Below are 16,914 nucleotides of genomic sequence, written 5' to 3'. Positions count from 1 at the left end.
TCCAAGAAGAATTGTCACAAATCTGAGAAAAAAATTTCAAAATTTTGAGAAAAAAGAATAACTTCTGAGAAAAGAAGCAATCATTTTAAAATTAAAGTCAGAATTATGAGAAACTATGTTCCAATTTTTTAAAATTTTGAGCAAAATGTCAAAATCCTAAGAAGAAATGTCAATTCAGAGAAAAAAGTCAGAATTTTGAGAAACTGTCACAATTCCAAGGATTTTGAACAATTTTGAAAAAAAAAGAAAGTAAAAATTCTAAAATTGGTCAGAATTCCAAGAAACTACCGTATATCACAATTTTACAAAAAAAAAAAGTCACAATTTTGAGAAAAAAATATCAAAATTTTGAGAAGAAATGTCAGAATTCAGAAGTAGAATTAAAAATCTGAATTCTACTTTTGTTTTTTTGTTTTTTGTGGTTTTAATTCTCTTCAGTTTTTTTTTATTAGTTTTTTTCTGGTTTTGCTTTCTTGTCACACTTGAATGTTTCATATCAGGTAAACTTCAATATCAGACATGTTAAAGTAAACGATTTACTTTATTATCACAGAGGTTCCACTGTGAAAATAACTCCTCCTCTTTTGGTAAATCATAAAATAATCGTTATTGGTTACTGTTTTGAAAATCTGAGTTCAATTTCACCAAAGCTTGATTATTGCCAGGTTGTAGAAACCATGATTACTTTGACAACATGAAGTCGTCTGAAAAATCTCCAGCAGCAACACATCGAGCCGTTAGCAAAAACTCCAGAACCGACAAAAAAACAAAGTCACTGTGATCCGTCAGTGTGTTGACATCTTGTTTTTGTTTTAATTCACAGAGGCAGCGAATGGGAACGTCCCGTCTGGGCAGCGACCTCCACCTCGAATCCGTAACGTTCAGATCAACAACCAGATCGTCAAGCTCAAGTATTGCTACACCTGCAAGATCTTCCGGCCTCCGCGAGCCTCTCACTGCAGCATCTGTGACAACTGTGTTGGTGCGTCATCTCAGCTGTGCTGCAGAAACCAGCTGCTTTAAATCACTCTAACGTTCAAAAACCAACCAGTACCACTGGTTGTCAAACATCAAACCAGTCTCAAAAACTGTCTGCATTATTTCATCCAATTAAGCATCAATCACATATTTGAAAAAATCACGCTGGAGCATGTCACCTGCTGGCCTCGCAGAGTAAAAGGGATTTGGCTGCTGATGATTGAGGGCTGTGTTTGAAGGAAGGCTTGGAGTCCCGGGCGATGTGAGAGGAGACAGTGGCGCCTCAGTGAGGGAATAAACGCTGAGTCATTGTGAACACTAGTTCGTCTGTGTGCACCTGCTGTGGAGAGCCTGGCATTGCACAGCCAAACGCCTCGGTCGCTGTTACTGGAGGAATCATATTCATGCTAGCTTAAAGCTATTATGCAAAACTCATATTTTGCATATTTTTATGGTTCCATTTGAGTTTCTGCTGCTTCTAAGAGCAACTCAAGTGCTTAGAAAAACCACCCAGTCTTATTTGACCAATAATTTAATGTTTTTTGGTGTCTGGTAAATGAGCTGTTTAAAAAATCACATTCAATGGGCAGGGTGTCGTTACCTAGCAACCCAAGCAGAACTCTAGCACATTTGGTCAGCTGGTTTGGGCTGTTGGACTGGAAACAGCTTTGGGCAGGTTGTTAAATGTTGAGCTGCTTTTTACATTTGGCAAATTTTTAGAAAGTATTCAGAGTAAAATTCTTTCGCAATAGTTGTCTTTGTGCGGCATAAAAGCTCATCTTATTAGTTTTTATTATTTGAAAATGCATAGAATTGGTTGAACATGACATCATCAATGATTAACAATCGTTGGTTAATCAAGTGTCACTATGTAATATCGTTGTAAAACTGAGATCCTGGGCAACATTGTTATTTAAAAGGACATATTGCCACAAAAAACACAGGTCTTGTTGCGGTCAAAGAATCAAGTCCTTTGCAATCTGGAAAAAAAGGCTTTGGACGAGTTGTTAAAATTTGGGCTACATTTTACAACATTTGGTAAATTCTTAAAGTATTCGGAGAAAAATTCACAATAGTTGTCAAAAAAACACCAAACGTTTAAATAAAGCCTTTAATAAAGCCCAGCCCCGTTACCTAGCAACCCAAACTGAGCTTCAACACATCTGGTCAACTGGTTTTACAGTGGTATGTGCTGTACAATGGCTGCTGGAATAGAGAAGTGTTTCATTGTTGAATTACATTCGGAAACAACTTAATGCATTCTTGTTGGCTGTGTAGGAGGCTCTACTTATGCTTTTCAAAGATGGACAGTTGCATAATTGTGCATCGGTTTGCAGCCATTTTCACGTAATGGGGGGGCACGGCCAGCAGCATCTTATCTGGATTTAAAGTGGCAGAGGCCATTAAACAGGCAGAACTGACCAGACTAAAATCTCATTATTGAAAAATAAATTTGTGCAAAAAAAGAAAAAAATTATGAACATGTTTTGTTTAGCCCTTAGATTTCTCCCAACCTGTTCAAGGTCACCTTTAATGTTTGACCAAACCAGAGAGGAGCAAATCCTGCTTTTGTCATCCACCGCTGTCCGTTTGAAACCGAATAAATCTTGGGTTTCAGTGCAGTTAAATTTTCACAGCTCGGTTTGATTGTGAAGGAAGTGCTGCGTTTGCAGCTTTAAAGTGAACTTTCCTGAAGTGTGAGCGATTACTCTCCTGCTGCTCTGTGTACCTCAGATAGTCGCTGCATCAATCAGAAACCCCGTTAGCTGCTCTCAGACTGTGAGTGGCTGCTGTTGCTGGGCGAACTGGAAGATGGTTTTTCTTTTCCAGGTGGACGGGGCTTTGAGTAGATCAATGTTAATGTGATATTAAGTAGGTGAAACGTTCCTGTGATGCTTCTTTCCTTCCTTCCCTTGTTTCTTCATTCCTTCTTTCCTTTCTTCTTTCATTCTGTTGTTCCTTCCTTTTTTCCTTTGCTAGTTTTATTAAGTTAATTTCTTCCTTCTTTCTTTCTATTGTTCCTTCACTAGTTTGTTTGTTTTTTAGACTCCAGATTCTCAGAAACCTGGTGTAATTTTTTCACACATTCAACTCAGTTTGTTGTTTTCAGATATTAACAGAGAATGTTGTTGTTGTTTCCAGACCGTTTTGATCACCACTGTCCCTGGGTGGGGAACTGCGTGGGCAAGAGGAACTACAGGTACTTCTACCTGTTCACCCTGACGCTGTCCCTGCTCACCATCTACATCTTCGCCTTCAACATCGTCCACGTCGTCATGCGTGAGTACGGCGGCAGGAATGTGGCAGATCTGGAAGGACAACACGTAGTTTTCCTTTCACCTTCTTATTTTAAAGGAAAATGTGGCGATACAAAACATTTTTCAGTAAATGTTTTGCACAAAATCATTCTTAGAAAATGAGATTTCAGTCGTCAGTTCTGCCTGTTCAGAATGAGCTTTTTTAGGGCGTCCTGTCACTTTAAATCCATATAAGCTACTGCTGGCCATGCCCCCAATCTTAACGTTTAGACTCACCCGTGAAAATGGCTGCAAACACATCAGTCAGTCGAGTTTATTCATTCAGCACATTTCAACAAGGCGGTCCAAACTTCTCTACATCATAAAAATACACATGTACATATTTGAAAAGCAGAAGTAGGGCCTCCTGCATAACCAACAAGAATGCAGAAAGTAGATAGTCCAACTTCTGGATAGTAAGTTGTTTTGTCTTTTCCTGCAGCCATTGTACATCACATACAGCAGTAAAACCAGCAGGCCTAACGTGCTGGAGCTCTGCTGGTTGCTAGGTAACAGCCCAGTGCCTGTTGATTGTGACTTAACAACCAGGAAGTTTCTGAAATAGCTCATCTTCCAAACACCAAGAAAACATTAACTTATTGCCAAAAACTGCCTGGTGGATTTTTTTAAGTGCTTTGAGTGTTTTTAGAAGCAGTAAAACCCAAATGTAAGTGCTAAAATGTTCAAAATATGGATTTTGTATAATGAATCCCCTTTAATACCATACTGTATGTATGAGTTGTACATTTCAGCACATTTACCTCCCTGTTTCTCCTGCCTCTCTTTGTGCTCAGGCTCTGTGGATCAAGGCTTTCTGAGCACCTTGAAGGAAACACCTGGAACATATCCTTTTAAATACAAATACATTTTGTGTGTTTGTGTGAGCGCCACGTTTTAAGGAAATCAAGAACTTTCTTCCTTCCTTTGTTCCTCCGTTTGTCCATTCCTTGTTTCCTTCCCACGCCAATGTAGAAATTAACTTTTTCAATAAAAGGTTTTTGCGCTAGGATGATTTTTTTTTTTTTGGTTTTATCAAATTTTGTGTGTTTTGCTAAACTGCAATCGAAACATTTTCTTCACTTCACACAAGTCATGTTATCAACAACCACAAAATACTACTGGCGAAAACCACAATAAATTACGACAGGAAGTGGCAGGAGGATGATGGTGCTGCTTGTTTTTTACTCACATATTGTATAAACTAACTTGTTCACTTGTAATTTTATTACATTTCTTATTTAATGGAAATTGTGCAATTTTGTCTTTGACATTAGCAGAATATCCTCATTTTGCGCACATTTTTATTGGAAATGAAGCTATTTATTAGTAACAGGTTATATTGCTAACTAAAGGTTTATTCTGGGATTAATTCATTCTTTTGTTTTCCTTGTTTCTGTTTCAGTGATGCTAGAGCTGTATTTAAAACGCTCTTAAATAACTTAAAACCAGACTGGTGTATCTCTCTCTATATATATAATATTATTTTAAATAAACCTGAATTTCAGTTAAGTAAATTGAAAAGTTACTAAATATTATAAACCTCTGTTGTTCATTTTTGGTAGATAAATTACTGGGATACATAATGTTTAAACAGGTTAACTCAGTGACATCATAACGGACAGTTTGGATTTATTCTTCCCAAATGTTGACCTTTGACTCCTGATACAGTTTAGGGCCTGATATTTATAACGGAGTTAAGATGTTATTTATACATCAGAGGAAGACGACTGGTTATTTTAGGGACTCTTTGTCCTGTTCTCAAAGTAGCAGCTTCCTCTTTTCGGTAATCTGCTCCAAACTGTTTCTGTTTTTGGCTTGTAAATGAAGAGCTAGGAGTGAATAATCAGCTACGAATGTTTGGTCCCATTTGGTTCCTGATCAGTTCTACAACACAGCTTAGAGAGGTAGGATATCCTCACTACTCCAAGATGGAAAAAAGATCTGCAGGAAGGTTGTTAGTTAACTAAAACTAACAAAATAACAAAATCTGAAACTGAGAAAACATTTTCATTAACTGAAATAAACAAAAACAATATAATGGAGGAAAATCTACAGCTACCTGAAACTGTACTGTTCATTAATAAAAAGTAACTCAAACATGCTGAAATTATAAATATAATAACCTTTGTTCTCGTTCTTAATATCTATTTATTAGCCTTTCAAACTGATGTGAAATTGATGTTTTTCGTTTTCGTTTCGGTAAATTACGGTTCGCCAAAATCCTCCTGACAGCAAAGGTTTGTATAAAACACCAGAATCAGTTGGTAAATATAGTTTTTGAAAATATGTCTTATTTCAGTACTCATTACCCAGTCAGGTTAAACATAATCACAGTAAAATACTTTTTGAATTCTGTACCTAAAAATTTACCAAAGTATGAAAAAACTAAAAGTACTATAACTATAAAAACTAAACTGAAACTAAACAATGTTCAGCTAATGAAAACTAGCAAACACACTAAAAACTAACCATAAATAACTGAATTAGACGAGCAAAAGTCACAACAAAATGAAACTAAACAATAAGGAAAATAAAGAGTATGTGTAACCTTTAATAAAACGTAAATCTCTCTGTAGGAGCAGGAATCCGTCCACTGATCCGTCTTTAATCACCTTATATAACTTGCAGCTGTTTTAACGTCGGCGTCTGTTCGCTGTTTGACTCAGACCTGCTGTGGTTTTCTTAACTGGATCTCACTGTACTGGAAGTGCTGGTGTGCTTCTTCACCCTGTGGTCGATGGTGGGACTGACTGGTTTCCACACGTACCTCATTTCTCTGAACCAGACCACCAACGAGGACGTAAGTCTGTCTGTCTTTTCTCTTTGTATCTTTTTCCATTTTCTCCTTTTTTCCCTCTTCTTCTCATTTTTTCTTATTCCTTCTTTTTTTCTCTTCCTTCCTCATTATTTTTAATTTTTCTTTTTTGTTTTTTTTCCCAATTTTCCTTTTATAATTTTTCCCTTTTTGTCATACTTTCTTTTTTCTCTCTTCCCTATTTCATTTTTCTTTTTCTTTCCTTTCTTTTTCTTTTTTTCTATCTGTTTCTCACTGATCTTTTCTTTCTTTCTTCTTTTCTTTTCTGTTTCTTTATTTTCTTTTTCCTTTTTCTCACGGTCTCTTTGTTTTTTCTGTTTCTTTTGTTTTTCTCAGGCTTTTTCTGTGTTTTTATTTCTCTGACAATTCTTAAACTGTACTTCTAAATGTTTTATTCTCACATAAAAACAACAATTAAACCTGAAAACATGTCTAACATTTGGTAATTCTGAAGACAGTGTAGAAAATTATTCAAGTCTGTGATGACAGTGATCAGAAATCCTAACGGCATCGTTGAGCTGTGAACTCTGCGCCACTGAAGAGCTGATACTGTTGCCGTGACAACTCCACGGCCTCGTTCACCCCTGAAGGATAGAGAGGCTCATAAATGGACCTTACCAGAGGGGCCGCTTTTCATTGGCTGATGCACATTCTACGTGGTCACGTGGGTGGCCGTCTCACAAACACACGCTTCTCGTTAGCTAAGTACAGCATAATAGCAGTTCTGATACAACTTCTACAACTTGAAGCCTGTCTGCTGCACAGTCTTACGTTAGCTAAACAGATCAATATGCAACGTGTACTGTATCTGACACACTAAAGATTTTATTTTAGCAGAAAAGGCTTTGGACTAAACTGTTACTCGTGTTAGCCACTCTAGCACCAAGTACAGCTAGTCAATCAACCATCGCTGTGTTCAGGGAAGCGCTGTTTAATAATCCAGAAATAAATATCAAGCCTGGAAACTTGATATCGTAACGGACTGAATGTTTTGTTTTTAACGTAATCTTTGCTCGTCTTGCGGGGGCGCAGGCGGTTGCCACGGTAACAGGTGTGCTTAAACCACAAAGAGAGAGAGAGAGTAAAAAGGTACGAGTGGTTTTGAGTTGATCACCTGTTCTGGTTATTTTACTTTTGTTTACCTTTGCTGTGGCGCATTACAGCCGCTGTAGTTTCTAAAGGTTGGACTAATTACGCTGCTCGCTTGTGACGGTCGCATCGTCATTCATAACAAACGTCAAATAGAAAAAATATATTTCATAAACTTTTAACAAACAAATGGCGTCTTTACCTTAACAGAGCTCTTTGGTTCCTCTTAACAGTCTGTAGCTTCTCATATTGAGGTCATCAAACCAAATTTCAGATCTACCATAACTGACCGACTGACACCTGCTGGCCTCAGGTTTGCAACCAGCTTGTGACTGAAAAACCAGTAACCTCCTCCCAGATGATGACATGAACTTGTTATTTCCTCTGTCTATTGTAGTAGCTGATATATTGTGAAAATCCGGTAGAAAAGATGCACTAAAGGAGTCATGTTTACATAGAAACAATGCTCTACGAGGCTTTGCTTGTGAGACTTGCGGTCACGTGGGTCGGTTGTGGGCGGAGCTTGGTAAGGTCCATTGTATCTTGTTTAACAAGACCTTTGTGTTGTAAACTAAAGTCGACTCTGCTGTAAAAATTTTTTATTTTTTCCCTCGTGATACAAAAAGGAGCTCCAGATAAAATAATAATTTAAAGATGACCTATAAGGCTTTCTTGAACATGTTAGGATAGATCTATGGGATATGCTAAACATGTTCATTACATTGTTTTGCACAAAATCATTCTTGCACCAAAATGGCGACAAACAGATGCACAATTATAAATTGTAAATGTTTGAAAAGCATGAGTAGAGCCTCCTGCACAATCAACAACAACGCAGCAAGTGGTTTCTGAATAGTAAGTCAACAACAAAACTCCTGTCTTTTCCAGCAGCCATTGTACAGCGCATATAGCTGCACTGTTGTCAGATCTGACTAACAGTTTCCAGCCCGAACACAACATAAAACCGAAAAAATAAAAATAAAATCAGCCCAAATCTCAGCCTATGATGAAACTCGTGTTAAAAAAGGCAGATATAGCCACATATATCTATTAATCATCTATATGCCACAGGTCTTGGCTGCATAGACAATGTTTTTGGTTGTCCTTTATTATATTCTGACCAGTACAAGGTCCAATTGGGACTCTTTGAACTCAGTGAGACTTTTGCTTTTTATGCTGATTCAGTATGTCCTTTCAAATAATGTCACACATGAAGTTCTGTTTTTCTATAGTAAGACTTGATTAACCAACGGCTACTCACTGATGATCTCACATTCAACAGATTCTAGACATTTCAAAATAAATGAGCTAATAAGATAAGAATTGTAGTAAAAGTTTTGTGCTTTTCTGCCACATAGCAACAACTATTAATAAGAATTTTCCTCTGAAAACTTTCTAAAAATAAACCAAATGTTGTGAAAAGCAGCTCAAATTTTAACAACCTGCCCAAAATCTGTTCAGAAGGAGCCTGTTGACCAGCTAACCCAAAGTGTTAGAACTATGCTTTCGTTGCTAGGTAACGGCACTGGGCTGGCTGGGGTTGCTAGGTAACGGTGCAGCACCTGTGGAATGTGACTTAACATTGGGAGGTTTTAAAAGCGGTTCATTTCCAGACACTAAAAAACACCAATTTATTAGTGACTGCGCAGGTTGTTTTATTTTTAATATCATTTAGGCTTTTTAAAAGCTGTAGAGACTCGAATAGGAATCTAAAAATGTGTAAATATGTTGATAAAATATCTCGTTTAAAGTAAAAACACCTACATTGTCTGAATTGTTACCACAGTTCCATTTTGTTTCTGGATTTTGTTTTAGCTTCTGAGCGTTTTCACATATTTAAGTCAGCTGGAACGTGAAATGGCTGTTGGTGTCGATGTTATCTAATCGTCTAAAAATACATATAAATGGCTTCTATTCTTAAAACCGTTGTCACATCTGAGGGCAAAACAGACTCGTCTGTTTCTTTCCCTGAACCTCTGGGCTACTTTTAGAAAAGCTTCTGAGGCCCAAACCAGATAAGAATAGAACAATTGATCGTTTTTATTGTGTTTGGTCATTAATTACACACAGACGTGGGAACAGATTCAGAGGTGCTGCTTGTGGGTTAGATATTCTGTGTTTTCAAGCCAACGTCTGACTGCAGAACTTCAAAAACGACGCAGGAACGACGACGTTAGTGGTTTGAGCTTTTCTACTTTGTTATAATGATTAATTTATCGTCCCCTTGCTCCTTTCCAGTGGGATGACTGGCCTCATTTTTTCCATTCATTTAATCAGTAATGAAGCATTGCAACCTGCAATTTTTTTTATTAATTTTTTTCCCTTTGCGGGAGACGAAGCGATGGCTGTCAGCCCGGTCGCTTCAGCGTTTGTGATCAGCCTAATAATAGATGCATCGATACCTTCAGGGTCTGGGAGCTCAGCCAGAAGTACAGCGGCGTGATGGAGGCACCTTGAGTGGTGCAGCCGCTCTGGTTTCCCACAGATCACACACACACACACACACACACACGCACACACACGGTGCCTGGTGACCTACATGTTTACCACCAGAAGCATTTTTCTGTCCTCTCTGCCCTGCAGGTGGGTCGTTTAGTTCATGCTGAGCTGCAGGAGTCGTGTTACAGATCCACTTGTCTGTCTTTTAATCTTATTTATCTACATCTTTTCATCACTGAGTGTACAGAGTTAATAGTAACTAGTTACATTTACTTCTTTGAAAACAGAGTAGTTTTACTTTCTACTTTTACTTGAATAGTTTTATTAAAGTATTTCTGCTCTTGAGTAAAAATTCTGGATTTTCTAATAACTGAATGAAGAATAAACATGTTTCAACCAAAGATCCACCATAAACAGACACACACATGCAGTTTTTGTTCAATTTTCCAAATTAGTTTTTTATTGAAAGAAATTTGGAAAATTTCCTGTTGCCTGATTTTGTTTTTTTTTTTTTTGTTATTTACATTAATTATTGTGATTTTTGTTCTTAAAATACCAAAATCTCCACTCAACTTTATATTTTGGTCTGTCTGAGTGTATAATTTTTAAAAATATTAAATGATTGATAATTTGATCAGTTATTCAGTAATTGTGTAGATTTTTTACCAAATACCTTTTTACTCTTACTTGAGTAAAAATATGTTGAAGTATTGTTACTGTACAACAGACACACACCTGCAGATTTTGATAAAGTTTTCTAAGTTGTTTAATTGAAGGAATCTGATTTTCTGTTGCCTAATTTATTATTTTTTGTTTGAATTATTACCATTTTCTCCTCTAAAATACCAAAATTACCACTAAAGGTTCTAGTTACACTTGTAGATTATCTTGATTATAACAAACATTTTTGCCAATCTACAGATGAAATAATCTGCCAGTGGAACTAGAACTTTTTCATCAATATTAAAAAGTAATTTGTTAAAACAAGCTCCTGTTTCTTGCTAAGAAGTTACTTACAAGCTAAGATATTTGCATTAGAAATACTTTGTAAGATTTTGTGTTTTTGCTCACAGATTGTCAGGATAAACTCATCATAAATAGTTTAAATCCTACGTTGTTTAGTTTCATTAACTTGAGATAAATTTCAAACCCCATTCTGTGATAAGTGGAGATGCAGATGAAATTTAATTTACAATAAATCGTAAATTATTTCTGTCATTCATCCGTCTCATGAAGCATGAATTAACTAAGTGTTTTTAATCTTTCGACACTCTTCTTGTCGGCTGGTGAACAGAGTCACTGTTAAAGCAGGAATCATTTAATCCTGCAGGATGAATTTTAGTAGGTCAAACCAAAGCCGGTGGGAATATCGTCTAAAAACGGAAGCATGCTTTTGAATAAGGTATAAGCCAAAGGGGGACTGTGGGAGTGAACTGGTTGACTTTGTAGGGCGTGTTTTGGTGTTTGCTGCTGCTCTGATTGGTGTTTTATGTTTTTTAGATTAAAGGCTCCTGGTCTGGGAAGAACAGAGGCCAGAATCCTTACAGCCACATGAACATCATCAAAAACTGCTGCGAGGTTCTGTGTGGGCCGACCTACCCCAGGTAAATTCCTCTGCTTTCCTTCATTTCCCTCATTTCTTCTCTACATATGAAGCATTTCCTGGTCTGGTTGCTCCATTTATTCCCTGTTCGGATCAGTAATGAGCTCCGCATTCAGTTTCTGACCCGTTTTCTGCCCTCCAGCGTCTTGGACAGACGAGGGCTGATGCAGGAGGATTCGCCCGCTGCTGCAAACAGTGGAGGTCCCTGTTCCTTCGACAACCCAGGGGCACAAACTGCGGTGAGCGCATTAATTCAGTCCTCTGCTGCAAGGTGCAACGAGACGGCAAGCAATTAACCAGAGTAATCGATTATTGAAATGATCGTCAGCTGATTTAGTCATTGATTAATGGAGTAAACTGACTGAAAAAACAATTCCTTAAAGAACAAAACACTCAGAGCAGTAATTAAACCAAAAACATGAACATTCTTTAAGTTGCAGTTTTAGCTTCTCCTGATTAAAATATGGTAAAAAGAAATAACAAAATCAACAAACAAAAGACCTAAAGAGATGTAAAAAAAAAAAGAGAGAATTTATTATTTCAGGATATTTGTCTGTTTTTGCTTATTTTTAGGATGCAAAATCTAAAAACAATTAAGGTTCTGATATTTTTTTAAAGATATAGTAAATACACAGAGAAAATAAATAAGTAACAAAAGCTGCTTCATCCAGTATTTTATGTATAACCTCCAGATGTTTTATTTTGCTTGAAAATATTATCCAAATTTGTAATTTTTATTTAAAATATTTGCTCTTTTTACTGTGTGGTTTTGATTTTATTGTGCTCTGAAAATGTTCCCGTACTCCTTGAATCTTTTTATTTTTTCATGTGTAAACCATAAACGTTATTACGATTTTTTGTAAGAGATCAACACAAAGCTGCCAACAATTGCAATTGTACAAGTTTTGACTGATTGAAATCTGAAAAGTGTGGCTCAGACCGTCTCAATAAGCAATAAATCAATTAATCACATGATCACGTAAAGCAAACTCAATAGTGTCATTTTGCGTCATTTTTGTCTGCATGTATTTGTCTTTTTTTTTCTTAAACTGGATGATAAAAGTTTTTAATTTGGTGGTTTGTTCTCAACTACACCTTTATTTTGAAGGACAGTTTTGTTTACAGAGACTTAATAATTCATTTTATTTGTTATTTCTATTGTTTTCTTTATTTTGGAGATTTAAAATGTCTTCCAGTTCCAGTGTTAAATGTTCAGCATAACTGATCTTGTATTCTATTAGTAAAACAATAATATTATCGTTTATCGCAATAAATTCTGGAGCAATTTATCACCCAGTCAGATGTGTTACCATGACAGGCCTCAGTGTGACCTGCTCGGTTTTTGTTTTCTCTTTTTTTAACCTCTTTCTCTGCATCTTTTCCACAGAAAACCACAGCTCCTCTCATCCCCAACGAAGAAACGCCTGACGACGTCAAGCCGAGCATCGCAGCAGAGAAAAGCTCCGCCCCTAAAGACGACCCGCCGCCGGCCGCAAAGCTGCCGCCGCTGGCTTCCCCAGAGACCGATGCAGACACGTCCATCGCCAAGAACCAGTAGCTGGACGGACCAGCGATCTGTCGACTCATGAACTGAAAAACAACAATCAACACCTGATCATATGAGGGGGATTCATTTAACCTTTGACCTTTAACGGATTGGAGCGCCTGTGCTCTTCCTGCAGAGACGTTTGACTCCTAGAAGAGAAGGAAAATCAGCAGCTTCCCGTCTCCTGACTACTGCATGGAAAAGACTCTCAGGGGAAATGCTGCTCGGAGATCCAACGCTGATTGTTAGTCCATTTGTTCATCATCTGAAACTGTAAACGTTTATATCCAGAGGCCAGTTCAGTTATAGCAAGCATCAGAGACGAAGGGTCTGATTCGTGAACATCGGTTGAATCAAAAACACTGCAGAAACTCTAAATGCTACCAAGTATTTTAGATTTTCTAGAGCAGATATTTTAGTCACATGAATAAAACAAAACTAACTTACAGGAATATTTTCAGCAACATATAAGAGCTTGTTTTGAGTAAATAATTCCTGAATATTGATGAAAAAGTACAGATTATGTCACTTATAACAAGGGAAAATGTCTTCTTGTAAATGCAATAAAATGCCAGAGAAACTGACTTTTTCATTAATATTAAGAGATAATTGACTAAAAAGATGAAAAGTTATTTGTAATCAGAAGTACACAAGAATCATACTCGAGTAAGAGTAGCACTACTTCAACATATTTTTACTCAAGTAAAAGTAAAAAGTCTGAACTGGATGAAAATCTTTTTTGATAATCTCTTTCCAAGTCTTCCTATGGATTCTTAATTGGACTTAAGTTTGGACTTTGACTGGGACATTCTAACTTGTAGGTCCTGGTCCTGACACGGTTTCAAGTATTTTGCAGCTTCTAGCGAGTTTTCTTCCAGAGCTGTCCAACATTTAACTTTCACCAGACAGTTTCCTTCTGTTTAAATCCAGAGGTGAGTTGAGTATCTAAAAATCATACTTAAGTGAGAGTATCACTACTTCATATTAGTAACAGAAAATACTAAAATTAGGCTAAATATTTTTTTCAAAATCAGTTTCTTTCAATAAAACACTTGTGAAATTTTAACAAAAACTGCAGGTGTGTGTCTGTGTCTGGTGAAGCTTTGGTAAAACATGTTTATTTCTCATTCAGTGGGTAGAGAAAACTGAAATGTTACTGAAGTAAGAGCAGAAATACTTCATAACAAAATTACTCAAATAAAAGTTAAAAGTGAAGCTTAGTAAAAATACTCCTAAAAGTTCATGTGAGTAAAGGTAAAAAGTTACTACCCAACTCTGCTTGTATGTTAGTTTTGTCTTATTTTAAGTTAATTAAAATATTTGCACTAAAACCTAGAACATTTGGTAAAATTTATTGTTTTTGCAGTGCGTCATCTATGCTGTACATAAATTACATGCCCTATGCAAACCATTGTGAGGCTGGAAAAGCATCTTTATGAGATCGTGGGTGTAAGCGTTGGTTTTAACCCGGGAGTACATGTGATGTCCACGCAGGAGGAGACGTCCAGTAGGTCAGACTCCTTCCAGGTGACCTTGTCGTCTGATTCTGCTGCATTCAGTGCTGTTCACACGTATGTGCATCTTTTTTTTTTACATCAATCTCAACTGCTGTGGTTTCTTTTAGTGTTTTTATTTTTATAACTAAGGATGTATTGTGATGTTGAGGCTTGTGAGATTACAGGCGGCGTTGAGCCCCTGAGTCTGAGGAAAGAAAAGGCCTAATGAGCGTCGACACTCGCATTAACAGTGCCTTATCAATGCAACTCGAGCAACAGGGACGATCCTCTAACAGTGTTGAGTCAGAAATCAGCTACCAACGGTAATCTGATTTATAGAAGAAAAGATGGCAAACATCTCGCTGCAGCCACTTACAAAAACGTGGTGAGACTTGCTAGCTTGTTAGCGTAGCTTATCTTAGCCTAGCTCAGTTTACGTTTGTGTGACAAATTGCTTAGTAAAACTGCTACAAGACAATGATAATTGTTTTTATAATGATAATATAATTGATAATTTGTATTTCTGGAAATCTTCAAGTGTTTTATGGTTTCTACATATTTTAAACAGAATAAGTTGAGCTTCTTCGGTTTAAGCTAAGCTAACAAGCTGTGAATGCTAAATTGGTCTAAATGGTTTTCTTCATTTAACCGAGAACAAAATAGAAAAAGGTACAAATAAAACTTTGACTTATTTTAAAAAGCAAACTGAAAAAACACATTTTGACCCATAAATGTTTAAAAAGATTTTTTTTTAAATTTCCAGAATAATTGGTTTTGTCTCTTTTAACAGAGAAATAGCAGTTTCACAAAAATTATTAGATATTTAAAATATAATTAACATTTTTCAAGAAAAAAAAAGCTATTATCGTAAATAAACTTAGCTCAATTTAAATTTGATTATTCAGTTGATGGAAGCAACTAAAAACCTGGTGCAGCTTGGCATAGCTTAGTTTAGTTTTTCTTTGTGTGAATATAAGCAAATATTAAATGCGCCTGCTTAGTAAAAGGAAAACGTCTTTTCCTTTTTGTAAACGTTTCTCAAAAATAAATCAAGCTTTTCTGTTTTCTGCTAATTTAAGTTTAAGCTAACTAGCTGCTGCAGTTGAATCTGTTCAGTCTAGCAGGACTGATTCCTTAATTTAACTTTCAGAACAACCATAAATTAAAATAACTACATTCCGTTATTAACTCTGTGTTAACAAAACTGGTACATTTTTTTTAAAACAATACTTATGAAAAGAAACTAAAATTTTTAAAGATGTATATTGGAGATGCATTTGTGACTATTTTAAATGAAATCAATTTAATGGTTTAGATAATTAAAAAATTATTGGGCTTTTTGGGGAATAAAAGACAACTATGCAGCTGCAAGTTTATCAGCAGATTAAATCCAATTATGTACAATTAAAATTTACTGGGACTGACTAGTTTAACTTTAGCTTACCTAAAGTTAAATTTCATACCTTGTATGAAAACAAGCCCCAGCTTAGAAAAACAGTTTGTGATCCCTCACAAATATATATTTAGTTTCTCTAAATTTAAAAATTTCTTGTTAACATTTGGGTTGTACATAAATTAGTATTTTTAGTCTTTAATAATAATGATAATAAATCACATTCTAAGCTAAGCTAACTAGCTGCTAATATCTGAACTGATGAGATTTGGAAAACTAGTTTCTTAATTTTACAGCCAAAATAAAAAGGAAACTGCAGCAATACGTCTTACATAATGATGCTTGAAAAACTGATTTTCCACCAGAAGTTAATTAAAAACTCTTTTTTTTTTTTAGAGATACAGTATTTGACTTGGACTTGGCCACAAAAACATCTGATAAGACGAGAAACTGGAGTTTGTGATGCAAAATGAAAAGTAAAACTGTTATTTATTGTATATTGTTAGGTAGAGCTGCGATGAAACCTATTAAAGTAACGGATAACGAAGCGTGGGTAGGGTTTATTGTGCAGCACCTTCTGTGAATTGTGGCAGAGGTGATCTTCCTTCCTTTGCATTTTCTCTTCTTCTTCTTCCTCCCTGCCTCTACAGTAAACTCTGTCTCTTGATATTTGCTCCTGCAGAAGAAGCACCTGACACATCAGACAGTTTTGACAGGATATAATCGCAGAGAAAAGAGCGGGAAGATCTTTTCACACGTTAGTATTTAGAAGGTGTTAGCTGATAGAGAGTCTGTAGTAGTGACTGTGTTGTATGCAAGACAGAGTTTGTGTTTGTGAATCTTTCTTGTGTAGACTTCAGGTTTTATATCAAACATTTCTGCCCAAAAAGATTTATTTAAGAGTTGAAAGGGATTTTGTTTAATCTTAAATAAGGCACTTGTTAATAAAGGTTCGCACTGAAGCGTAAGCAGAAAGAATGTCTTTAAAATAAAACTGGCCAATATGTATCCAAAACATCATAACAACCTATGAAGGTTTGCAGAAGTTTACATTTCCAAAGCAGCTTGTGTAACTCTAAATGTTGCCATGATCCAGCTGTATTTTAAATGTTAAATTGCCAGTAAAAAGTGCTAAACCTAAAGCTGAACTCCTTTACTGTGAAGGCATTTTAAGACGGCTTGGTGTTAACGAGAAGCAGAAATGTAGGTGGTGGACATTTGAGAAAAGGGACGTTTGTGTTTCTGAAGAACATTTTAA

The 16,914-nt window shown here is 36.2% G+C and overlaps 1 protein-coding gene across 1 annotated transcript in view; it reads left to right on the top strand.

Moving 5' to 3' along the window:
• zdhhc9 (zinc finger DHHC-type palmitoyltransferase 9) overlaps positions 1-14,783 on the top strand; it is a 35,657-nt gene extending 20,874 nt beyond the window's left edge. The window contains exons 3-9 of the mRNA XM_044127880.1: positions 824-982; positions 3,121-3,258; positions 4,070-4,118; positions 5,973-6,075; positions 11,119-11,222; positions 11,364-11,460; positions 12,609-14,783. Of these exons, the coding sequence (XP_043983815.1) occupies positions 824-982; positions 3,121-3,258; positions 4,070-4,118; positions 5,973-6,075; positions 11,119-11,222; positions 11,364-11,460; positions 12,609-12,779 (821 nt within the window). The 3' untranslated portion in view covers positions 12,780-14,783. The remainder of the gene's footprint in view (positions 1-823; positions 983-3,120; positions 3,259-4,069; positions 4,119-5,972; positions 6,076-11,118; positions 11,223-11,363; positions 11,461-12,608) is intronic.
• Positions 14,784-16,914: the final 2,131 nt, after the last annotated feature.

This window comes from Gambusia affinis, linkage group LG09, assembly GCF_019740435.1.
Source record: "Gambusia affinis linkage group LG09, SWU_Gaff_1.0, whole genome shotgun sequence".
Lineage (NCBI taxonomy): Eukaryota > Metazoa > Chordata > Actinopteri > Cyprinodontiformes > Poeciliidae > Gambusia > Gambusia affinis.
This window is presented reverse-complemented; position numbering and strand designations above follow the sequence as displayed.